The sequence below is a fragment of the Rhinoderma darwinii genome, chromosome 4 (genome assembly GCF_050947455.1).
Source record: "Rhinoderma darwinii isolate aRhiDar2 chromosome 4, aRhiDar2.hap1, whole genome shotgun sequence".
In the NCBI taxonomy this organism is placed as follows: Eukaryota; Metazoa; Chordata; class Amphibia; order Anura; family Rhinodermatidae; genus Rhinoderma; species Rhinoderma darwinii.
The window spans coordinates 298,927,868-298,954,413 of record NC_134690.1 but is presented as its reverse complement, the minus strand read 5'-3'; the positions used below and the strand labels follow the sequence as shown (position 1 = coordinate 298,954,413).

The 26,546-nt window shown below is 43.7% G+C and overlaps 1 protein-coding gene across 11 annotated transcripts in view; it reads left to right on the top strand.

The window, feature by feature from the left end:
• Window positions 1–26,546, top strand: part of PEX3 (peroxisomal biogenesis factor 3) — a 219,380-nt gene that overhangs the window by 44,097 nt on the left and 148,737 nt on the right. For 10 of the 11 annotated variants that reach the window (XM_075862645.1, XM_075862648.1, XM_075862650.1 and 7 more), the window contains one exon: window positions 19,097–19,228. The exons of the other annotated variant lie outside the window; for it this stretch is intronic. In XM_075862645.1, coding sequence (XP_075718760.1) covers window positions 19,097–19,228 — 132 coding nt within the window. The remainder of the gene's footprint in view (window positions 1–19,096; window positions 19,229–26,546) is intronic. 11 annotated transcript variants of the gene reach the window in all.

Below are 26,546 nucleotides of genomic sequence, written 5' to 3'. Positions count from 1 at the left end.
GCCGCTATTGGCTAGTCAGTGAGTAACTAGCCAATAGCAGCGATCATTCTCGTCACTTCCTCTCTCTGACCTCACATCCTGCTGCAACCGCCCTGAACGCCCTGTTGGAGTTAGCGAGGCGTTGAGATCGGTTGTGAGCAGAGAGTCAGAGAGAAAAGAAGTGAAAAGAAGTGAAAAAAAGTTTCTAAAACAACGTTTTTTTTGCTTCCCACCACCCCATCCACTACCCACTCCTGTTCCCTTCCTCTTTGAGTTCTACCCACGTTTTTTGGTCAGTGATCTCCTATCACTGACCACTTTTCAGTCTTCAGGACCACATTTCTTGGTCCCTGGGGATTTTTTTTTCATTTTTTTCTATATAAAACATAAAACAAAAAAAAAAATATAAAAAGAAAAAAAAGAAACAAAAAAAAATAGTTAGTTTAGCCAATTTTGAAAATTTAACTGGTTAGTTTAGTATTAGCCCCTTCCCGCTCCTTGACGTACTATTACGTCATGGCAGCTCTATCGTTCGCGCTCCATGCCGTAATAGTACGTCTTGCAGTTAGAACAGCGGTGCGCGCGCCCGGCGCGTTCATGCGCTGTGATAGCTGCTGTTTCTGACAGCAGGCTATCACGGCATAATGGGACGGGACCATTTACTATGGTCCCGCCTCGCCGATCGCCGCTATTGGCTAGTCAGTGAGTAACTAGCCAATAGCAGCGATCGGTCTCATTCAGCACAGCAGTGCTCGAGCCCGGCGTTCCTGAGCTGTGATAGCTGCTGTTTCTGACAGCATGCTATCACAGCATAATGGGCCGGGACCATTTACTATGGTCCCGCCTCGCCGATCGCCGCTATTGGCTAGTCAGTGAGTAACTAGCCAATAGCAGCGATCATTCTCGTCACTTCCTCTCTCTGACCTCACATCCTGCTGCAACCGCCCTGAACGCCCTGTTGGAGTTAGCGAGGCGTTGAGATCGGTTGTGAGCAGAGAGTCAGAGAGAAAAGAAGTGAAAAGAAGTGAAAAAAAGTTTCTAAAACAACGTTTTTTTTGCTTCCCACCACCCCATCCACTACCCACTCCTGTTCCCTTCCTCTTTGAGTTCTACCCACGTTTTTTGGTCAGTGATCTCCTATCACTGACCACTTTTCAGTCTTCAGGACCACATTTCTTGGTCCCTGGGGATTTTTTTTTCATTTTTTTCTATATAAAACATAAAACAAAAAAAAAAATATAAAAAGAAAAAAAAGAAACAAAAAAAAATAGTTAGTTTAGCCAATTTTGAAAATTTAACTGGTTAGTTTAGTATTAGCCCCTTCCCGCTCCTTGACGTACTATTACGTCATGGCAGCTCTATCGTTCGCGCTCCATGCCGTAATAGTACGTCTTGCAGTTAGAACAGCGGTGCGCGCGCCCGGCGCGTTCATGCGCTGTGATAGCTGCTGTTTCTGACAGCAGGCTATCACGGCATAATGGGACGGGACCATTTACTATGGTCCCGCCTCGCCGATCGCCGCTATTGGCTAGTCAGTGAGTAACTAGCCAATAGCAGCGATCGGTCTCATTCAGCACAGCAGTGCTCGAGCCCGGCGTTCCTGAGCTGTGATAGCTGCTGTTTCTGACAGCATGCTATCACAGCATAATGGGCCGGGACCATTTACTATGGTCCCGCCTCGCCGATCGCCGCTATTGGCTAGTCAGTGAGTAACTAGCCAATAGCAGCGATCGGTCTCATTCAGCACAGCAGTGCTCGAGCCCGGCGTTCCTGAGCTGTGATAGCTGCTGTTTCTGACAGCATGCTATCACAGCATAATGGGCCGGGACCATTTACTATGGTCCCGCCTCGCCGATCGCCGCTATTGGCTAGTCAGTGAGTAACTAGCCAATAGCAGCGATCATTCTCGTCACTTCCTCTCTCTGACCTCACATCCTGCTGCAACCGCCCTGAACGCCCTGTTGGAGTTAGCGAGGCGTTGAGATCGGTTGTGAGCAGAGAGTCAGAGAGAAAAGAAGTGAAAAGAAGTGAAAAAAAGTTTCTAAAACAACGTTTTTTTTGCTTCCCACCACCCCATCCACTACCCACTCCTGTTCCCTTCCTCTTTGAGTTCTACCCACGTTTTTTGGTCAGTGATCTCCTATCACTGACCACTTTTCAGTCTTCAGGACCACATTTCTTGGTCCCTGGGGATTTTTTTTTCATTTTTTTCTATATAAAACATAAAACAAAAAAAAAAATATAAAAAGAAAAAAAAGAAACAAAAAAAAATAGTTAGTTTAGCCAATTTTGAAAATTTAACTGGTTAGTTTAGTATTAGCCCCTTCCCGCTCCTTGACGTACTATTACGTCATGGCAGCTCTATCGTTCGCGCTCCATGCCGTAATAGTACGTCTTGCAGTTAGAACAGCGGTGCGCGCGCCCGGCGCGTTCATGCGCTGTGATAGCTGCTGTTTCTGACAGCAGGCTATCACGGCATAATGGGACGGGACCATTTACTATGGTCCCGCCTCGCCGATCGCCGCTATTGGCTAGTCAGTGAGTAACTAGCCAATAGCAGCGATCGGTCTCATTCAGCACAGCAGTGCTCGAGCCCGGCGTTCCTGAGCTGTGATAGCTGCTGTTTCTGACAGCATGCTATCACAGCATAATGGGCCGGGACCATTTACTATGGTCCCGCCTCGCCGATCGCCGCTATTGGCTAGTCAGTGAGTAACTAGCCAATAGCAGCGATCATTCTCGTCACTTCCTCTCTCTGACCTCACATCCTGCTGCAACCGCCCTGAACGCCCTGTTGGAGTTAGCGAGGCGTTGAGATCGGTTGTGAGCAGAGAGTCAGAGAGAAAAGAAGTGAAAAGAAGTGAAAAAAAGTTTCTAAAACAACGTTTTTTTTGCTTCCCACCACCCCATCCACTACCCACTCCTGTTCCCTTCCTCTTTGAGTTCTACCCACGTTTTTTGGTCAGTGATCTCCTATCACTGACCACTTTTCAGTCTTCAGGACCACATTTCTTGGTCCCTGGGGATTTTTTTTTCATTTTTTTCTATATAAAACATAAAACAAAAAAAAAAATATAAAAAGAAAAAAAAGAAACAAAAAAAAATAGTTAGTTTAGCCAATTTTGAAAATTTAACTGGTTAGTTTAGTATTAGCCCCTTCCCGCTCCTTGACGTACTATTACGTCATGGCAGCTCTATCGTTCGCGCTCCATGCCGTAATAGTACGTCTTGCAGTTAGAACAGCGGTGCGCGCGCCCGGCGCGTTCATGCGCTGTGATAGCTGCTGTTTCTGACAGCAGGCTATCACGGCATAATGGGACGGGACCATTTACTATGGTCCCGCCTCGCCGATCGCCGCTATTGGCTAGTCAGTGAGTAACTAGCCAATAGCAGCGATCGGTCTCATTCAGCACAGCAGTGCTCGAGCCCGGCGTTCCTGAGCTGTGATAGCTGCTGTTTCTGACAGCATGCTATCACAGCATAATGGGCCGGGACCATTTACTATGGTCCCGCCTCGCCGATCGCCGCTATTGGCTAGTCAGTGAGTAACTAGCCAATAGCAGCGATCGGTCTCATTCAGCACAGCAGTGCTCGAGCCCGGCGTTCCTGAGCTGTGATAGCTGCTGTTTCTGACAGCATGCTATCACAGCATAATGGGCCGGGACCATTTACTATGGTCCCGCCTCGCCGATCGCCGCTATTGGCTAGTCAGTGAGTAACTAGCCAATAGCAGCGATCATTCTCGTCACTTCCTCTCTCTGACCTCACATCCTGCTGCAACCGCCCTGAACGCCCTGTTGGAGTTAGCGAGGCGTTGAGATCGGTTGTGAGCAGAGAGTCAGAGAGAAAAGAAGTGAAAAAAAGTGAAAAAAAGTTTCTAAAACAACGTTTTTTTTGCTTCCCACCACCCCATCCACTACCCACTCCTGTTCCCTTCCTCTTTGAGTTCTACCCACGTTTTTTGGTCAGTGATCTCCTATCACTGACCACTTTTCAGTCTTCAGGACCACATTTCTTGGTCCCTGGGGATTTTTTTTTCATTTTTTTCTATATAAAACATAAAACAAAAAAAAAAATATAAAAAGAAAAAAAAGAAACAAAAAAAAATAGTTAGTTTAGCCAATTTTGAAAATTTAACTGGTTAGTTTAGTATTAGGGTTAGTTAGTGTCAGGGAACCGTCAAAAAGCGTAGTTAGGTATAGTGTCAGGGAATTTAGCGTCAGGAATCGGTCACCGTAGATAGGCTTAGCGTTAGGGATCCATCACCGTAGTTAGGTTTAGCGTCAGGGAAGCTCGGAATAATTAGATAGGTTTAGTGTCAGGCACCCGTCACCGTAGTTAGGTTTAGTGTCAGGGAAGCTTGACATAATCTAGATAGGTTTAGTGTCAGGGAATCGTCGCCGTAGTTAGGTTTAGCGTTAGGGAAGTCCACATAAAATTTAGTTAGGTTTAGTGTTAGGAACCCTCGCCCTAGTTAGCTTTAGTGTCAGGGAAGTCCACTTGCTCTCTAAAAACAAAACACACATTTGTGCTAGTTGTGCTATCCTATTGCTCCCAGTTAGGGATTTATTTTTTTGCAGTATATAAATTTTGTCTTCGCACAACAAGCATGTCCCAACGGACATTTACTGCTGAAGAGGCGTATGCATTTCTGGCCTCCGACACAGACTCGTCGGATGGCGATACAGTATTTTATTTGTCTACCTCCTCATCCAGCGATGAAGAGGAGGGACCCCCTAGGAGACGCCCCAGGACCACCACCATAGTAGAAATCCCTGAGAGAAGTGACCCCACAACAAGTGATACCCCTGAGCGAAGTGACCCCATTTGGACACCCACACCAGACCATTATGAACCCCAAATCCCTGAGTACACGGGCAGCCCAGGCATCAAATTTAACACGGCAGGGTTCAGTGAGATGGACTTTTTCAAGTTCTTCTTCACTGATAACTTTATAGAGCTAATGGTCACCCAGACTAATTTATATGCCCAACAGTATATCACCAAGAACCCCAACTCATTTTATGCCCAATCCCAGAGGTGGACTCCTGTAAACGCAGCAGAGTTGGGCAAGTTCTGGGGACTGCTCTTGAACATGGGGCTTCTAAAAAAGCCATCCATTAGGACCTACTGGAGCACGGACATCCTATACCACACCCCGATGTACCGTATGGCCATGTCCAGGATGCGTTATGAGGCAATACTTCGCTTCCTACATTATGCCGATAATGAGCAGTGCCCACCCCGAGATGACCCCAGTTTTGACCGTTTATATAAACTGAGACCCCTATTAGACCATTTCAGTGCCCGGTTTGCCCAAGCATACACCCCCGAGAAGTGTATTTCCATTGATGAGTCCCTGGTACATTTTAAAGGGAGGCTTCAATTCCGCCAATACCTGCCAAGTAAGAGGGCAAGGTATGGCGTGAAGTTGTATAAGCTGTGCGAGAGTGCATCAGGGTATACATATAAATTCAGGATATATGAAGGGAAGGACAGCAGTATTCAGCCCCCAGAATGCCCCCCCTTACTGGGAATTAACGCAAAAATTGTGTGGGATTTGGTGCACCCACTGCTGGACCAGGGTTACCACCTCTACCTGGATAATTTTTATACCAGCGTCCCGCTCTTCAAGTGCCTCGCTTCCAGAAGGACTGCGGCATGCGGCACTGCTAGAAAAAATCTTAGAGGCCTCCCTAAAACACTGCTTGGGCAAACACTCAGAAGGGGTGAGAGCAGGGCACATTCTAGTAGCAACATATTGTGTGTCAAGTACAAGGACAAGAGAGATGTCCTTGTATTGACAACAATACATGGCCACACCAGTACCCATGTACCTGTACGAGGTACCAGTACAGAGACCCCCAAACCAGATTGCATCCTGGACTACAATAGGTACATGGGAGGGGTGGACTTGTCAGATCAAGTCCTGAAGCCCTACAGCGCTACGCGGAAATCGAGGGTGTGGTATAAGAAGCTGGCCGTGCACATCATACAGATGGCATTGTACAATGCGTACGTGCTACGTCGATGTGCAGGCCAGAGGGGAACTTTCCTGGAATTTCAAGAGGTGGTTATAAAGAACCTAATTTTTGGCGACCAGGAAGGAGGGGCACCCAGTACTTCTGGAAGCGAGGCCACACGCATCGTACCAGGGCAACACTTTCCAGGAGAAGTTCCCCAAACTGGCAAGAAGGGAAAAAGTCAAAAGAGGTGCAAAGTGTGCTATAAGAGGGGGATAAGGAAGGACACAACATACCAATGCGACACGTGTCCCGAAAAACCAGGGCTCTGTATGAAAGATTGTTTTAAAATTTACCATACATCCATTGATTTTTAATTTACCCTGATGCACTCCGCACAGCTTATCCCCCTCATCTTTCCCTTTTGAGCCCTGCCATGTGCCCAAGCAGCAAATAACAGCCACATGTAGGGTATTGCCGTACCCGGGAGAACCCACATTACAATTTATGGGGTGTATGTCTCCGGTGGCACATGCTGGGCACAATATATCGGACACTGAAATGGCATATATGTATAGGAAATTGCAAATCTCACTTTGCACCATCTACTGCGCATTACCTTTTACACAATAACTGTTGGGTCAAAATGCTCACTACACTCTAGATGAATGTCTTAAGGGGTGTAGTTTTTAAAATGGGGTCACTTCTCGGGGGTTTCAACTGTACTGGTACCTCAGGGGTTCTGCCTACATGACTTAGCACCAGAAAAGCTCCAGTAGGCTAAATGGTGGTCCTTCCCTTCTGAGCCCTGTCGTGTGCCCAGGCAGCTAATAACAGCCACATGTAGGGTATTGCCGTACCCGGGAGAACCCACATTACAATTTATGGGGTGTATGTCTCCAGTGGCACATGCTGGGCACAATATATCAGACACTGAAATGGCATATATGCATAGGAAATTGCAAATCTCACTTTGCACCATCTGCTGCGCATTACCTTTTACACAATAACTGTGGGGTCAAAATGCTCACTACACCACTAGATGAATGTCTTAAGGGGTGTAGTTTTTAAAATGGGGTCACTTCTCGGGGGTTTCAACTGTACTGGTACCTCAGGGGTTCTGCCTACATGACTTAGCACCAGAAAAGCTCCAGTAGGCTAAATGGTGGTCCTTCCCTTCTGAGCCCTGTCGTGTGCCCAGGCAGCTAATAACAGCCACATGTAGGGTATTGCCGTACCCGGGAGAACCCACATTACAATTTATGGGGTGTATGTCTCCAGTGGCACATGCTGGGCACAATATATCAGACACTGAAATGGCATATATGCATAGGAAATTGCAAATCTCACTTTGCACCATCTGCTGCGCATTACCTTTTACACAATAACTGTGGGGTCAAAATGCTCACTACACCACTAGATGAATGTCTTAAGGGGTGTAGTTTTTAAAATGGGGTCACTTCTCGGGGGTTTCAACTGTACTGGTACCTCAGGGGTTCTGCCTACATGACTTAGCACCAGAAAAGCTCCAGTAGGCTAAATGGTGGTCCTTCCCTTCTGAGCCCTGTCGTGTGCCCAGGCAGCTAATAACAGCCACATGTAGGGTATTGCCGTACCCGGGAGAACCCACATTACAATTTATGGGGTGTATGTCTCCAGTGGCACATGCTGGGCACAATATATCAGACACTGAAATGGCATATATGCATAGGAAATTGCAAATCTCACTTTGCACCATCTGCTGCGCATTACCTTTTACACAATAACTGTGGGGTCAAAATGCTCACTACACCACTAGATGAATGTCTTAAGGGGTGTAGTTTTTAAAATGGGGTCACTTCTCGGGGGTTTCAACTGTACTGGTACCTCAGGGGTTCTGCCTACATGACTTAGCACCAGAAAAGCTCCAGTAGGCTAAATGGTGGTCCTTCCCTTCTGAGCCCTGTCGTGTGCCCAGGCAGCTAATAACAGCCACATGTAGGGTATTGCCGTACCCGGGAGAACCCACATTACAATTTATGGGGTGTATGTCTCCAGTGGCACATGCTGGGCACAATATATCAGACACTGAAATGGCATATATGCATAGGAAATTGCAAATCTCACTTTGCACCATCTGCTGCGCATTACCTTTTACACAATAACTGTGGGGTCAAAATGCTCACTACACCACTAGATGAATGTCTTAAGGGGTGTAGTTTTTAAAATGGGGTCACTTCTCGGGGGTTTCAACTGTACTGGTACCTCAGGGGTTCTGCCTACATGACTTAGCACCAGAAAAGCTCCAGTAGGCTAAATGGTGGTCCTTCCCTTCTGAGCCCTGTCGTGTGCCCAGGCAGCTAATAACAGCCACATGTAGGGTATTGCCGTACCCGGGAGAACCCACATTACAATTTATGGGGTGTATGTCTCCAGTGGCACATGCTGGGCACAATATATCAGACACTGAAATGGCATATATGCATAGGAAATTGCAAATCTCACTTTGCACCATCTGCTGCGCATTACCTTTTACACAATAACTGTGGGGTCAAAATGCTCACTACACCACTAGATGAATGTCTTAAGGGGTGTAGTTTTTAAAATGGGGTCACTTCTCGGGGGTTTCAACTGTACTGGTACCTCAGGGGTTCTGCCTACATGACTTAGCACCAGAAAAGCTCCAGTAGGCTAAATGGTGGTCCTTCCCTTCTGAGCCCTGTCGTGTGCCCAGGCAGCTAATAACAGCCACATGTAGGGTATTGCCGTACCCGGGAGAACCCACATTACAATTTATGGGGTGTATGTCTCCAGTGGCACATGCTGGGCACAATATATCAGACACTGAAATGGCATATATGCATAGGAAATTGCAAATCTCACTTTGCACCATCTGCTGCGCATTACCTTTTACACAATAACTGTGGGGTCAAAATGCTCACTACACCACTAGATGAATGTCTTAAGGGGTGTAGTTTTTAAAATGGGGTCACTTCTCGGGGGTTTCAACTGTACTGGTACCTCAGGGGTTCTGCCTACATGACTTAGCACCAGAAAAGCTCCAGTAGGCTAAATGGTGGTCCTTCCCTTCTGAGCCCTGTCGTGTGCCCAGGCAGCTAATAACAGCCACATGTAGGGTATTGCCGTACCCGGGAGAACCCACATTACAATTTATGGGGTGTATGTCTCCAGTGGCACATGCTGGGCACAATATATCAGACACTGAAATGGCATATATGCATAGGAAATTGCAAATCTCACTTTGCACCATCTGCTGCGCATTACCTTTTACACAATAACTGTGGGGTCAAAATGCTCACTACACCACTAGATGAATGTCTTAAGGGGTGTAGTTTTTAAAATGGGGTCACTTCTCGGGGGTTTCAACTGTACTGGTACCTCAGGGGTTCTGCCTACATGACTTAGCACCAGAAAAGCTCCAGTAGGCTAAATGGTGGTCCTTCCCTTCTGAGCCCTGTCGTGTGCCCAGGCAGCTAATAACAGCCACATGTAGGGTATTGCCGTACCCGGGAGAACCCACATTACAATTTATGGGGTGTATGTCTCCAGTGGCACATGCTGGGCACAATATATCAGACACTGAAATGGCATATATGCATAGGAAATTGCAAATCTCACTTTGCACCATCTGCTGCGCATTACCTTTTACACAATAACTGTGGGGTCAAAATGCTCACTACACCACTAGATGAATGTCTTAAGGGGTGTAGTTTTTAAAATGGGGTCACTTCTCGGGGGTTTTAACTGTACTGGTACCTCAGGGGCTTCTGCATACATGACTTAGCACAAGAAAAGCTCCAGTAGGCTAAATGGTGGTCCTTCCCTTCTGAGCCCTGTCGTGTGCCCAGGCAGCTAATAACAGCCACATGTAGGGTATTGCCGTACCCGGGAGAACCCACATTACAATTTATGGGGTGTATGTCTCCAGTGGCACATGCTGGGCACAATATATCAGACACTGAAATGGCATATATGCATAGGAAATTGCAAATCTCACTTTGCACCATCTGCTGCGCATTACCTTTTACACAATAACTGTGGGGTCAAAATGCTCACTACACCACTAGATGAATGTCTTAAGGGGTGTAGTTTTTAAAATGGGGTCACTTCTCGGGGGTTTCAACTGTACTGGTACCTCAGGGGTTCTGCCTACATGACTTAGCACCAGAAAAGCTCCAGTAGGCTAAATGGTGGTCCTTCCCTTCTGAGCCCTGTCGTGTGCCCAGGCAGCTAATAACAGCCACATGTAGGGTATTGCCGTACCCGGGAGAACCCACATTACAATTTATGGGGTGTATGTCTCCAGTGGCACATGCTGGGCACAATATATCAGACACTGAAATGGCATATATGCATAGGAAATTGCAAATCTCACTTTGCACCATCTGCTGCGCATTACCTTTTACACAATAACTGTGGGGTCAAAATGCTCACTACACCACTAGATGAATGTCTTAAGGGGTGTAGTTTTTAAAATGGGGTCACTTCTCGGGGGTTTCAACTGTACTGGTACCTCAGGGGTTCTGCCTACATGACTTAGCACCAGAAAAGCTCCAGTAGGCTAAATGGTGGTCCTTCCCTTCTGAGCCCTGTCGTGTGCCCAGGCAGCTAATAACAGCCACATGTAGGGTATTGCCGTACCCGGGAGAACCCACATTACAATTTATGGGGTGTATGTCTCCAGTGGCACATGCTGGGCACAATATATCAGACACTGAAATGGCATATATGCATAGGAAATTGCAAATCTCACTTTGCACCATCTGCTGCGCATTACCTTTTACACAATAACTGTGGGGTCAAAATGCTCACTACACCACTAGATGAATGTCTTAAGGGGTGTAGTTTTTAAAATGGGGTCACTTCTCGGGGGTTTCAACTGTACTGGTACCTCAGGGGTTCTGCCTACATGACTTAGCACCAGAAAAGCTCCAGTAGGCTAAATGGTGGTCCTTCCCTTCTGAGCCCTGTCGTGTGCCCAGGCAGCTAATAACAGCCACATGTAGGGTATTGCCGTACCCGGGAGAACCCACATTACAATTTATGGGGTGTATGTCTCCAGTGGCACATGCTGGGCACAATATATCAGACACTGAAATGGCATATATGCATAGGAAATTGCAAATCTCACTTTGCACCATCTGCTGCGCATTACCTTTTACACAATAACTGTGGGGTCAAAATGCTCACTACACCACTAGATGAATGTCTTAAGGGGTGTAGTTTTTAAAATGGGGTCACTTCTCGGGGGTTTCAACTGTACTGGTACCTCAGGGGTTCTGCCTACATGACTTAGCACCAGAAAAGCTCCAGTAGGCTAAATGGTGGTCCTTCCCTTCTGAGCCCTGTCGTGTGCCCAGGCAGCTAATAACAGCCACATGTAGGGTATTGCCGTACCCGGGAGAACCCACATTACAATTTATGGGGTGTATGTCTCCAGTGGCACATGCTGGGCACAATATATCAGACACTGAAATGGCATATATGCATAGGAAATTGCAAATCTCACTTTGCACCATCTGCTGCGCATTACCTTTTACACAATAACTGTGGGGTCAAAATGCTCACTACACCACTAGATGAATGTCTTAAGGGGTGTAGTTTTTAAAATGGGGTCACTTCTCGGGGGTTTCAACTGTACTGGTACCTCAGGGGTTCTGCCTACATGACTTAGCACCAGAAAAGCTCCAGTAGGCTAAATGGTGGTCCTTCCCTTCTGAGCCCTGTCGTGTGCCCAGGCAGCTAATAACAGCCACATGTAGGGTATTGCCGTACCCGGGAGAACCCACATTACAATTTATGGGGTGTATGTCTCCAGTGGCACATGCTGGGCACAATATATCAGACACTGAAATGGCATATATGCATAGGAAATTGCAAATCTCACTTTGCACCATCTGCTGCGCATTACCTTTTACACAATAACTGTGGGGTCAAAATGCTCACTACACCACTAGATGAATGTCTTAAGGGGTGTAGTTTTTAAAATGGGGTCACTTCTCGGGGGTTTCAACTGTACTGGTACCTCAGGGGTTCTGCCTACATGACTTAGCACCAGAAAAGCTCCAGTAGGCTAAATGGTGGTCCTTCCCTTCTGAGCCCTGTCGTGTGCCCAGGCAGCTAATAACAGCCACATGTAGGGTATTGCCGTACCCGGGAGAACCCACATTACAATTTATGGGGTGTATGTCTCCAGTGGCACATGCTGGGCACAATATATCAGACACTGAAATGGCATATATGCATAGGAAATTGCAAATCTCACTTTGCACCATCTGCTGCGCATTACCTTTTACACAATAACTGTGGGGTCAAAATGCTCACTACACCACTAGATGAATGTCTTAAGGGGTGTAGTTTTTAAAATGGGGTCACTTCTCGGGGGTTTCAACTGTACTGGTACCTCAGGGGTTCTGCCTACATGACTTAGCACCAGAAAAGCTCCAGTAGGCTAAATGGTGGTCCTTCCCTTCTGAGCCCTGTCGTGTGCCCAGGCAGCTAATAACAGCCACATGTAGGGTATTGCCGTACCCGGGAGAACCCACATTACAATTTATGGGGTGTATGTCTCCAGTGGCACATGCTGGGCACAATATATCAGACACTGAAATGGCATATATGCATAGGAAATTGCAAATCTCACTTTGCACCATCTGCTGCGCATTACCTTTTACACAATAACTGTGGGGTCAAAATGCTCACTACACCACTAGATGAATGTCTTAAGGGGTGTAGTTTTTAAAATGGGGTCACTTCTCGGGGGTTTTAACTGTACTGGTACCTCAGGGGCTTCTGCATACATGACTTAGCACAAGAAAAGCTCCAGTAGGCCAAATGGTGGTCCTTTCCTTCTGAGTCCTGCCATGGGCCCAAACATCAGTTTATCACCACAAATGGGGTATTGCCGCACTCAGGACAAATTGGGCAACAAAATGGGGTGTTTTATTCCTTGTGAAAATAAGAAATTTTGAACAAAAATTACATCTTAATGGAAAAAAATATCATTTTTTTAATTCACAGCCCAATTCAAATAGGTGCTGTGAAAAAACGGTGTGGTCAAAATGATAACAACAACCATAAATGAATTCCTTGAGGGGTCTAGTTTCCAAAATGGGGTCACTTCTGGTGGGTTTCCATTGCTTTCATACCTCAACACCTCTTCAAACCTGGCATGCTGCCTAAAATATATTCTAATAAAAAAGAGGCCTCAAAATGCACTAGGTGCTCCTTTGTTTCTGAGGCTTGTGTTTTATTCCACGAGCGCACTAGAGCCACATGTGGGACATTTCTAAAAACTGCAGAATCTGGACAATACATATTTAGTAGTATTTCTCTGGTAAAATCTTCTGTGTTACAGAAAAAAATGGAATAATATTGAAATTCAGCAAGAAAAATGAAATTTGCAAATTTCACCTCCACATTGCTTTAATTCCTGTGAAATGCCTGAAGGGTTAAAAAACTTTCTAAATGCTGTTTTGAATACTTTGAGGGGTCTAGTTTTTAAAATGGGGTGTTTTATGGGGGTTTCTAATACATAGGCCCCTCAAAGCCACTTCAGAACTCAAGAGGTACCTTAAAAAAAAGGCTTTTGAAATTTTCTTAAAAATATGAGAAATTGCTGTTTATGTTCTAAGCCTTGTAACGTCCAAGAAAAATAAAAGAATGTTAAAAAAACGATGCCAATCTAAAGTAGACATATGGGAAATGTGAACTAGTAACTATTTTGGGTGGTATAACCGTCTGTTTTACAAGCAGATGCATTTAAATTCTGAAAAATGCAATTTTTTCAAAATTTTCTCTAAATTTTGCAATTTTTCACCAATAAACACTGAATATATCGACCAAATTTTACCACGAACATGAAGCCCAAAGTGTCACGAGAAAACAATCTCAGAATCGCTTGGATAGGTTTAAGCATTCCGACGTTATTACCACATAAAGTGAAATATGTCAGATTTGAAAAATGGGCTCTGAGCCTTAAGGCCCAAACTAGGCTGCGTCCTTAAGGGGTTAAACCTATCCAAGCGATTCTGAGATTGTTTTCTCGTGACACATTGGGCTTCATGATAGTGGTAAAATTTGGTCGATATATTCAGTGTTTATTTGTGAAAAATGGCAAAATTTAGAGAAAATGTAGATTTTTTTTTTTATTTTTCTGAATTTAAATGCATCTGCTTGTAAAACAGATGATTATACCACCCAAAATAGTTACTAGTTCGCATTTCCCATATGTCTACTTTTAGATTTGGATCGTTTTTTGAACATTCTTTTATTTTTGGATAACTTATTTGAATTGGGCTGTGAATGAAAAACAATGAATTTTTTTCCAATAATATGTCGTTTTGGCTCAAAATTTCTCATTTTCACAAGAAATAAATTATCCCAATTTGTTGCCCAATTTGTACTGAGTGCGGCAATACCCCATTTGTGGTGATAAACTGCCTTTTGGACCCATGGGAGGGCTCTGAAGGAAAGGAGCGCTATGTGTTCTTTAGAGTCCAGATTTTGCTGGATTGGTTTTCGGGTGCCATGTTGCATTTGCGGAGCCCCAGAGGTATCAAAGCAATGGAAACCCCCAAGAAGCGACCCCATTTTAAAATCTACACCCCTTTCATCTAGAGGTGTAGTGAGCATTTTGACCCCACAGGTATTGTGTAAAAGGAAATGTGCAGCAGATGGTGCAGTGTGAGATTTGCCATTTTCTATATATGTATGCCATTTCAGTGTCCAATGTATTGTGCCCAGCATGCGCCACCGGAGACATACACCCTATTAATTGTAATGTGGGTTCTCCTGGGTACGGCAATACCCTACATGTGGCTGTTATCTGCTTCCTGGGCACACGGCAGGGCTTAGAAGTGAAGGACCACCATTTGGCCTACTGGGGATTTTCTGGTGCGAAGTCATGTATGCAGAAGCCCCTGAAGTAACAGTACAGTTGAAACCCCCGAGAAGTGAACCCGTTTTAAGTGAGCATTGGGCACATAGCAGGGCTCAGAAGGAAAACATGAGGGGGATAAGCTGTGCGGAGTGCATCAGGGTAAGTAAAACTGGGATAGATTAAAAATCAAGGGATGTATGATAAATTTTAAAACACTTTCATACAGAGCACTGGATTTTCGGGACACGTGTCACATTGATATATTGTGTCCTTCCTTCTCCCCCTCTTATAGTAGACTTTGCACCTCTTTTGACTTTTCCCCTTCTTGCCAGTTTGGGGAACTTCTCCTGGAAAGTGTTGCCCTGGTACAATGCGTGTGGCCTCGCTTCCAGAAGTACTAGGTGCCCCCCCCTTCTTGGTGCCTAAAGATTTGGTTGTTGGTAACCACCTCTTGAAATTCCATTAAAGTTCCCCTCTGGCCTACACATCGACGTAGCGCATACACATTGTACAATGCTATCTGTATGATGCGGCCAGTTTCTTATACCACACCGCATGGCGCTGTAGGGCTTCAGGACTTGATCGGACAAGTCCACCTCTCCCATGTACCTATTGTAGTCTAGGATGTAGTCTGGTTTGGGGATCTCTGTACTGGTACCTCGTACAGGTACATGGGTACTGGTGTAGCCATGTATTGTCAATACAAGGACATCTCTCTTATCCTTGTACTTGACACACAATATGTTGCTGCTAGAATGTGCCCTGCTCTCACCCCTTCTGAATGTTTGCCCAAACAGAGTCTTAGGGAGGCCTCTCAGATTTCTTCTAGCACTGCCGCATGCCGCAGTACTTCTGGAAGCGAGGCACTTGAATAGTGGGACGCTGGTATAAAAATTATCCAGGTAGAGGTGGTAACCCTGGTCCAGCAGTGGGTGCACCAGATCCCACACAATTTTTGCATAACTCCCAGTTAGGGGGGGCATTCTGGGGGCTGAATACTGGTGTCCTTCCATTCATATATCCTAAATTTGTACATATACCCTGATGCACTCTCGCACAGGTTATACATCTTCACGCCATTCCTTGCCTTCTCACTCGGCAGGTACTGGCGGAATTGAAGCCTCCCTTTAAAATGTACCAAGGACTCATCAATAGAAATACAATTCTCGGGGGTGTATACTTGGGAAAACCGGGCACTGGAATGGTCTAATAGGGGGTCTCCGTTTATACAAACTGTCAAAGCTGGGGTCATCTCGGGGTGGGCGCTGCTCATTATCCGTATAATGTAAGAAGCGAAGTATTACCTCTTTTTCTAGGTTCCAGTTCAGTTCTGGTTGCTTTGAGGGGCCTATGTATTAGAAACCCCTATCAAACACCCCATTTTAGAAACTAGACCCCTCAAAGTATTCACAACAGCATTTAGAAAGTTTATTAACCCTTTAGGTGTTTCACTGGAATTTAAAGCAAAGTAGAGGTGAAATTTACATATTTATTTTTTGGGGCAGAAAATCCTTTTTATGCCATTTTTTTCTGTAAAACATAAGGTTTTACCAGAGAAACACAACTCAATATTTATTGCCCAGATTCTGCAGTTTTGAGAAATATCCCAGATGTGGCCCTAGTGCGGTAATGGACTGAAGCACCGGCCTGCGAAGCAAAGGAGCACCTTGTGGATTTTGAGGCCTCCTTTTTATTAGGCACCATGTCCGGTTTGAAGAGGTCTTGTGGTGCCAAAACAGTAGAAACCCCCCAAAAGTGACCCTATTTTGGAAACTAGATCCCTTGAGGAATTCATTGTAGTTTTCGTGGGGTGCATGCGACTTTTTGATCTGTTTTTATTCTATTTTTAAGAGGCGTGGTGACTAAAAAACAGCAATTCTACTATTGTTTTTTATAAAAAAAATTTACAGCGTTAACCGTGCGCTATAAATGACATATTCACTTTATTCTGCGGGGCGATGCGATTACGGCGATACCAGATGTTTATAGTTTTTTCATGTCTTATGGCGTTAGCACAATAAAATACTTTTTGTAAAAAATAATTTTCTTTTTGTGTTGCCTTATTCTAAGAGTCATAACTTTTTTTTATTTTTCCATCAAGAAAGCCGTGCGAGGACTTGTTTAGATAAGATTACGGCGATACCATATGTATATAGTTTTTTGCACAATAAAATCACTTGTTTCAAATTTATTTTTGTGTCACTATATTCTGAGAGCCATAACTTTATTTTTCTGTCAAAAAAGCTGTGGAAGGTCTTTTTATTTTGCGGGACGGGCTGTCGTTTTTTAATGGTAGAATAAAAAAAGTGATCAAAAAGTTTGCATGTGCCCTAAAATTATGTTTTGAGAGGGGAGGTGACCAAAAAACAGTGATTCTAGAATTTTTTGTTATTTTTACTTTTTTAGCTCCGGTCCTGGCCGTTACAGCGGGGTGTCAGCTGTTATATAGTGCCGAATGGCGCTGTTATGGGGGCTTTTGAGAAAAATAAAATGTGTATATGTATAAAGAAGACAAATGGGACATGTAATTAGTATTTTGTGTGGTGTGACTATCTGTCTAAGGCGCTATGCACATGACCGTAATAAATCTCCGTAATTGCGGACCGTAATACGATCCGCAATTACTGACCCGCCCAGTTCTATTGGTCTTTCCGGATAGGTGTCCGTGTCGTAGAACCGTGCCGGGAATTATGGAGCATGTCCTACTTTTTATGGGAGCACGGCCCGAAAATGCGGCGTCCGGCCGTGCCCGCATTCGCGGGCCGTGATTACGGGCACAGCCGTGTGCATAAGGCCTTACAAGAAGAAATTCAAATTGTGAAAAATGCTATTGTTTTTTTTCAACATTTTAAATGAATGTGGGTTCTTTAACAAATAACCACAGAATGTATTGATCAAAATTTGCCACTTGCATAAAGTACATTACCACATACAGAGACACATGTCTGATTTGAAAAATGTGACATTATCCACAAGGCCACAACTGGCTGCGTGCTTAAGGGGTTAAAAGTCTGCCATGCCAGGTATCTAAATCACTATTTATATTGCAATTGTAAAGCTGGCCATTCACATGAGTTAGCTATGAACTTGGCCAACAGGTATCCTTCATCACTCCTCCATAAGTATTCGGAGATATGTTTTTTCAATAATTATTGTTAGCTTGCAAAACTTAAAGGAGCACTCCACTTTATTTTTTTTATTGCACCCTCTATTTATACATTGCTGTTTTAGTGTGGTGCTTTGTGCAAAAATACTTACCGATTTCCGCATCTTGTATTTTTCGGTTCCAGCGCCGCTCACGTGATCTTCCATCTGACTTGTCTGGAGTCACTGTGCTTTTAAATAAACTGGAACTCAGGCTCTCAATGCATTCCTGTGGGAGCCAGAACGAGGCTCCATAGGAATGCATTGAGAGCCTTGCTTCCAGTTTTCTGAACAGCAGCGATTCCAGACCAGGTCAGAATGAAGATCACTTGAGCGGCGCTGGACCCGAAAATTGACAAGATGTGGGGATCGGTAAGTATTTCTACACACAGCACCCCACTGACCATGTGCAATAAAAAAATAAAGTGGGGTGCTCATTTAATGATGAAGGATGAATCTACTAACCCACCTCCCCCAATTCCAATTTAAGTGTTCTCAGTTGGAGATGGAAATGTTAATCAGGTTTTATGACAAATCTTCTTTAGGTCGGTTTCAGATGACCGTAATACAGGCATATTTTAGAGCCCATTATTACAGTAGCAAATACAGGCCCGAACGCAGGGTCCAATGACCATAAACAAACTGCAGTATAGATGCATATGATGCTATTTGGTTGGGGTAGGATTTGAGATGATAAAGACAATGTACACCTTTTGGAAGCAAATTATTATTTTCTAGGTTAAATCAACATGTTATAACTTAGATATGATGGATATTATCTGGATCCTGTGTGTCAGAGACACGCAGGACCCACTCAGCTGAATCGACTTAATTCGGCTAAGAGAGAACAATACATCTTCTATGCATACAGGATACATAGAAGCTGTATCATAGCGAGTAAAAAATTTTTTTTTAATAAAAGTCAATTTGAATGTTCATTATAAACATGTAACACATTGATTTAATAACAAAAAATATATATTTCAAAGGTATACGCTGCTTTTTATATGGGAACAAAAATATGCCTGTTATTTTTGTCTGAAACCTGCCTTAGCCTGTACATTAAATTATCATGTCAGAGCAATGTTGAAGTTAATAGTTTTTTTTGTATTACTATATTTATTTCAAGGTGTGTACATCTTTGGAAAGTATGCTCAAAAGAAAATCCGTGAAATTCAGGAGAGAGAGGCTGCTGAGTACATTGCACAAGCACGAAGACTATATCACTTTGAGAGCAACCAAAGAACATGTAACATGACAGGTTGTTATCATATTCTTAAGGAAATCTTTTTCTCAAAACAAAAATTTGGGGGGAACCTAAAGGACAACTCATGAGTTCGAATAGCCAAGTTATCAGTCATTGAAATTAGATGCGTGATTTTAGTAGGATATTTCCCCATGACAGCAGCGCAGTGTGTTACAACCTGTGGTTTGTGGACCCACTGGGCTACTCCACCGGTTTTGCTTGGACCCACCTCTAAGGGAGTTATCTAAGTAGTTTCCCTGGTCTTCACCCTTTATCCCCCCTCCCCTACAGGGATCTGGACTTCGCTGCGGGTAGACTACCAGGTCGCTACCTCTTGAGTTGATCCCAGTGGTAGTATCGGCAGATGGTACCTTGGCAGATGGATGCAGAGCAGACAACACAGTTCGTAATAGACAGTAAGCTTCAGGCTTGTTACAGACCGTTGGGTGCAGACTGGCAGCAGGCAGTGGGATGCTGACTAAAGGCGTCAACAGGATATGAACTGGTAGTAGATAGCAGGACGCAGGCTGGCAGCGGATAGCCGGACACAGGCTGGTAACCGTAATAGCGGGCTGGAATCAGTTGCAAACAGGAACCTTTTCGGGACGCAATTAGGTTGCTCCAATGCTGCTCAGGCACTAGTTGTATTCTCCATCCCCCTTATTAGTTTAGTTGCTCTTCTTTGTATTTTTTGCAACTCCAAGGCATCCTTTCTGTGAACTGGAACCCAGAACAGAACTGCATATTTTAGATGAGGCCGCACTAATGCTTGTAAAGTGGTAATATTATATCCCTGTCAAGCGAGTCCATGCCTCTTTTAATACACGACATTATCTTGCTGGCCTTAGAAACAGCTGATTGACATTGCATGCTGTTATTTAGTCTATGATTTACAAGTACACCCAGATCCTTCTTAACAAGTGATTCTACCAATTTAGCTCCCCATAGGACATATGATGCATGCAGATTATTAGTGTCCAGATTAGGGCTGGGCAATTAATAGAAAAAAATAGAAAAATAAAACCGAAATTCAGCACCATTAATTGAGGCCATCTTGCGTATTTAGTTTTTTTAAAGTTATTTCCCGGTTTAAACTGTATCTACACTACCGTTCAAAAGTTTAGGGTCACTTAGAAATGTCCTTATTTTTGAAAGAAAAGCACAGTTTTTTTTTCAATGAAGATAACATTAAATTAATCAGAAATACACTCTATACATTGTTAATGTGCATAATGACTATTCTAGCTGCAAACGTCTGATTTTTAAGGCAATATCTACATAGGTGTATAGAGGCCCATTTCCAGCAACCATCACTCCAGTGTTCTAATGGTACATTGTGTTTGCTAACTGTATTAGAAGGCTAATGGATGATTAGAAATCACTTGAAAACCCTTGTGCAATTATGTTAGCACCGCTAAAGAGTATTGCTGTAAAGAGTTTTGCTGTTTAGAGGAGCCATAAAACTGACCTTTCTTTGAGCTAGTTAAGAATCTGGAGCATTACATTTGTGGGTTCGATGAAACTCTCAAAATGGCTAGAAAAAGAGAGCTTTCATGTGAAACTCGACAGTCTATTCTTGTTCTTAGAAATGAAGGCTATTCCATGCGAGAAATTGCCAAGAAACTGAAGATTTCCTACAACGGTGTGTACTACTCCCTTCAGAGGACAGCACACACAGGCTCTAACCAGAGTAGAAAGAGAAGTGGGAGGCCCCGCTGCACAACTGAGCAACAAGACAAGTACATTAGAGTCTCTAGTTTGAGAAATAGACGCCTCACAGGTCCTCAACTGGCAGCTTCATTAAATAGTACCCGCAAAACGCCAGTGTCAACGTCTACAGTGAAGAGGCGACTCCGGGATGCTGGCCTTCAGGGCAGAGTGGCAAAGAAAAAGCCATACCGGAGACTGGCTAATAAAAGGCAAAGATTAATATGGGCAAAAGCACACAGACATTGGACAGAGGAAGATTGGAAAAAAGTGTCATGGACAGACGAATCGAAGTTTGAGCTGTTTGGATCACACAGAAGAACATTTGTGAGACGCAGAACAACTGAAAAGATGCTGGAAGAGTGCCTGACGCCATCTGTCAAGCATGGTGGAGGTAATGTGATGGTCTGGGGTTGCTTTGGTGCTGGTAAAGTGGGAGATTTGTAAAATGGATTTTGAATAAAGAAGGCTATCACTTCATTTTGCAACGCCATGCCATACCCTGTGGACAGCGCTTGATTGGAGCCAATTTCATCCTATAACAGGACAATGACCCAAAGCACACCTCCAAATTATGCAAGAACTATTTAGGGAAGAAGCAGGCAGCTGGTATTCTATCTGTAATGGAGTGGCCAGCGCAGTCACCAGATCTCAACCCCATAGAGCTGTTGTGGGAGCAGCTTTACCGTATGGTACGCAAGAAGTGCCCATCAAGCCAATCCAACTTCTGGGAGGGCCTTCTGGAAGCATGGGGTGAAATTTCTCCCGATTTACCTCAGCAAATTAACAGCTAGAATGCCAAAGGTCTGCAATGCTGTAATTGCTGCAAATGGAGCATTCTTTGACGAAAGCAAAGTTTGGAGGAGAAAATTATTATTTCAAATAAAAATCATTATTTCGAACCTTGTCAATGTCTTGACTATATTTTCTAGTCATTTTGCAACTCATTTGGCGACCCCAAACTTTTGAACGGTAGTGTACATCTTCACAACGCAGATACAATTGAATCCGATGGTAGAGCCGAGAGCTATAATATCCCTTTTCTACCATTCACTATGTATCACCGGACGCAAGGCATAGACATCATTGCGCCTGCCTGCGCTGTGCCGCCCAGACCAGAGGAGCAGAGGGATCTCCGCCACTCGTCGTTGGAGCAGGGTTAGGTGAGTATGTATATTATTTTTATCAGGCACTATTGGGGCTGTGTGGGGGCAGCTATGGGGGCATTCTACAGCGTGCGAGCAGCTATAAGGGGGCATTTTACTGTAACGAGACGGCTATGAGGCAATTATAAAGGCATTTTACAGTGTGGGGGAATCTATGGGGCATTATACTGTGTGGGGGCAGCTATGTGACATTATACTGTGTGGGGGCAGTGTCAGGGGGTGTATTGTAAACAGTAGCCAACAGCAGTAGGAGGTGTGGTATACAAAAAGGGTTGTGGCCTAAATGATAGTTCATTAATCATAATTGAGGTTACATGTTCAATTAATCGTAATTTCGCCAAGCCCTGACCCAGATGCATAACTTTACATTTGTTCTCATTAAACCTAATTTACCAAGTGGATGCCCAAACACTCAGTGTGTCCAAATCGGCCTGTAATTTATGAACATCTTCCATAGACTTAACTATACTACGTTTCTTGGAGTCATCTGCAAAATTAGAAACAGTGCTATTAGTCCCATCCTCTATATCATTAATAAATAAGTTGAATAATAGTGGTCCCAGCACTGAACCCTGGGATACAACACTTATAATCGGGGACCATTCAGAGTAGGAATCGTTTACCAAAACTCTCTGGATACGGTCCTTGAGCCAATTCTCAATCCAATTACAAACTATACTTTCTAAACCTATAAACCTGAATTTACCCATTTGGCGCCTATGAAAGCCAGTGTAAAATGCCTTTGCCAAGTCCAAAAACACTTTATCCACAGCGGTCCCTCTGTCTAGACTTCTACTCACCTCTTCATAAAAACAGATCAGGTTGGTTTGACAACTTCTGTCCTTAGTAAATACATTCTGGCTGTCACTTACACTACTATTTTTTGTCACATAATCCTGTATATAGTCCTTAAGAGCCCCTCAAACATTTTTCCCACGATGGATGTTAAAGAGGCTCTGTCACCAGATTTTGCAACCCCTATCTGCTATTGCAGCAGATAGGCGCTGCAATGTAGATTACAGTAACGTTTTTATTTTTAAGAAACGAGCATTTTTGGCCAAGTTATGACTATTTTCGTATTTATGCAAATGAGGCTTGCAAAAGTACAACTGGGCGTGTTGAAAAGTAAAAGTACAACTGGGCGTGTATTATGTGCGTACATCGGGGCGTGTTTACTACTTTTACTAGCTGGGCGTTCTGATGAGAAGTATCATCCACTTCTCTTCAGAACGCCCAGCTTCTGGCAGTGCAGATCTGTGACGTCACTCACAGGTCCTGCATCGTGTCGGCACCAGAGGCTACAGTTGATTCTGCAGCAGCATCAGAATTTGCAGGTAAGTAGCTACATCGACTTACCTGCAAACGCCGATGCTGCTGCAGAATCATCTGTAGCCTCTGGTGTCAGTGTCCTCGCTCGTCTGACACGATGCAGGACCTGTGAGTGACGACACAGCGTGATCTCTGGAGAACACGGCTGTGTCTGCACTGCCAGAAGCTGGGCGTTGTGAAGAGAAGTGGATGATACTTCTATACACAACGCCCAGCTAGTAAAAGTAGTAAACACGCCCCGATGTACGCACATAATACACGCCCAGTTGTACTTTTACTTTTAAACACGCCCAGTTGTACTTTTGCAAGCCTCATTTGCATAAATACGAAAATGGTCATAACTTGGCAAAAAATGCTCGTTTTAAAAAAAATAAAAACGTTACTGTAATCTACATTGCAGCGCCTATCTGCTGCAATAGCAGATAGGGGTTGCAAAATCTGGTGACAGAGCCTCTTTAAGCTTACTGCTCTGTAATTACCCTGGGGAAAACCTTTTGAAAATAGGCACCACATTTGCCCTGCGCCAGTCCCTTGGCGCTATACCAGTAACTAGAGAATCCCTTGGGTGTAATTCATCTGTTCCCGGAGTCTTGTTCACACTTATTTTATTTAACCTAGCTTTGACCATATCTACATTCGGCCAGCTACATCAGCTGCTCTTTCTTCTGTTGTATATACAGAGCTAAAGAACTCATTTAGTAGCTCTGCCTTCTTTTGATCCTCTGTGACCAACTCCCCATTACCACTATTTAGGGGTTTTACATGTTCTGACCTTGACTTTTTAATCATTTACTGTATGTACTTGATGATTTTGAGGTAGAAAGAAGAGGGATGTAACCACGGCGCTGCTACTCAATAAGGATGCAGAAATTGATAATAGTATTTATTAGTAAGAAGGCTACGCGTTTCAATGCCGCAACTGCATCTTACTCAGGCCATATGAATTGCAGTTTAAACAAGGTAGCTTTATATGCACCTCGCGGATAAAAAAAGCCGCCAATGTGTTCAGGGTCAGAGGGCACAAATGACGTAATCAGTGCACGGATCTCCAATGAAACAGAAAAACATGTCTAAGAACAACAAATTACATTAATGTTTAAACAAACAACAATGTTGACACATCGTGACATTTACAGGTTAGTTGAAATAAAAAAATAAATAAATCCATAAATAAATGAAAACATGAGGGAAGGTAGTCCACAAATAAAAACGCCCGAAAACTACCGCCCGGTAACTGCAAAAGACCAATACTATAATAAGAGCAGCTAAATAGTAAAAATGACCAAAGAGACAATATATATATAAAAAATACTTAATAAATAGATCTAAAAATAAAAAATGCATAAATGTACATTCAGTTGACCTTAATTACCTAAAGTACATTTTAAGATCTCCCATTTATCATTTGTACCATTATTTGACATTAGTTCTACCCAGTCTATATCCTGAATTTCAGCCCTCATTCTGGGGAAATTGGCCTGAAAATTAAGTGCCTTTGTCCTTCCAGCTTGTTTTTTTTTTTTTTGCAGCACTGGTAAAATTCAAATATATTGTAGTCACTGTTACCAAGGTTTTCACTAACAGTGACATTGCCAACAAGCTCTGCATTATTAGAAGTGGCCAAATCCAACAAAGCATCACTTCTGGTCGGGTATTCCACACACTGGGACACAAAATAGTCAACTTTCAAATTTTTATTCAAAATTATTTGTACTTTTTCAGATACAGATGCTTTGTATTCTGTATAGAGAGCAGCTGTATCTAGCGCTGAAATCTGTATCAGTCAGGTCCGCGGCAAGATAGAGCGGTTATCTTACACATCTAAGTTTATAACATAGATGTGATCGATAACTGGTGGATCCTGCAAGTCCGAGACATGCACGACCCACTGTCACTGAACCCATCAGTCCTGCTAATCTGATGGAATCGGGTATCAGCGCAAGATACAGCTGCTCTTTACATGGGATACAAAGCCGCTGTATCTGAAAAAGTAAAAATATTTTTTAATAAAAAGTAATTAGAAAGTTTCACCAATCAAACTAATACTGTTTTTTTTTTGTTTTGTTTTCAAAGGTTTACATAGGCTTTAAAATCTCTCATTATCGCTACAGTACCAGCTTCCCACAAGGTTTCAACCTTCTCACAAACTTCACTCACTATTACCTCTTTCACACTTGCCTATCACTTCTCACATAGACATTTGCCCTGTCTTTCCAAAACCATGTAAAGCCCTGAAGATTTACAACCCGACCATGTGAAGAGTCTAGCCATGTTTCAGCAACACAAACTATATTGATGTGTTCCTCCAGTACCAAGGCCTCAAGCTCCCCCAATTTGCCTGCTACATTTCTGGCATTTGTGAACATACACTTTAATTTGCCTTTCAATTGTCCGTATCAGAATTTTATTTTATTTTTTTACATTTTGTGGGCATATTTATCTTCAATGTTGATCTCCTTATTATGTTTCCTAATCCTCCCCTCACAATCTATTTCTCCACCCACCAATATAGTCTGCCCCCTCTCTAACCTAACTACCCCTTTATTTTTTTACATCGACTTCCCTCCTTAGCTCTAGTTTAAATACTCTGCCACCCCAGCAAACTTCTTCTATTCAGGTGCAAATCATCTGCAGAATACTATTTGTACCCCAATGAAAAGTCAGCCCAGTGCTCTAGGAACCCAAAGTCTTCTCCCTTACACCAAGACTTACACCAAGGCCGCTGTCTTTCATGCGATGCACATGGCTCAGGCAGTATTCCAGAGAATACAACCTTGGATGTTCTTCCCTACCACTTGTAGGCTAATTCTTTAAAGTTGTTATTAAGGCTCCTCCACCTACCATGCATTCTTTTGTTGGTTCCCACATGGAACACAACGGCTGGATCATCACCAGCACCTCCCAGTAATTTATCCACCCGTTCCACCACATGCCGAATCCTGGCACCAGCGAGACTGCAAACCATTTAATTGAGGTTGACTTGGCGACAAATTGTTCTATCAGTCTTCCTTATTGTAGAATTCCCTACAACTACTAATTGTCTTGCGCTACCTGCATTACCATTCCGCCGACTACTAGCTGGTCTGTTCTCCCGCTGTTAGGGAGACCAGTAACCACTAGGGCTGCCATTT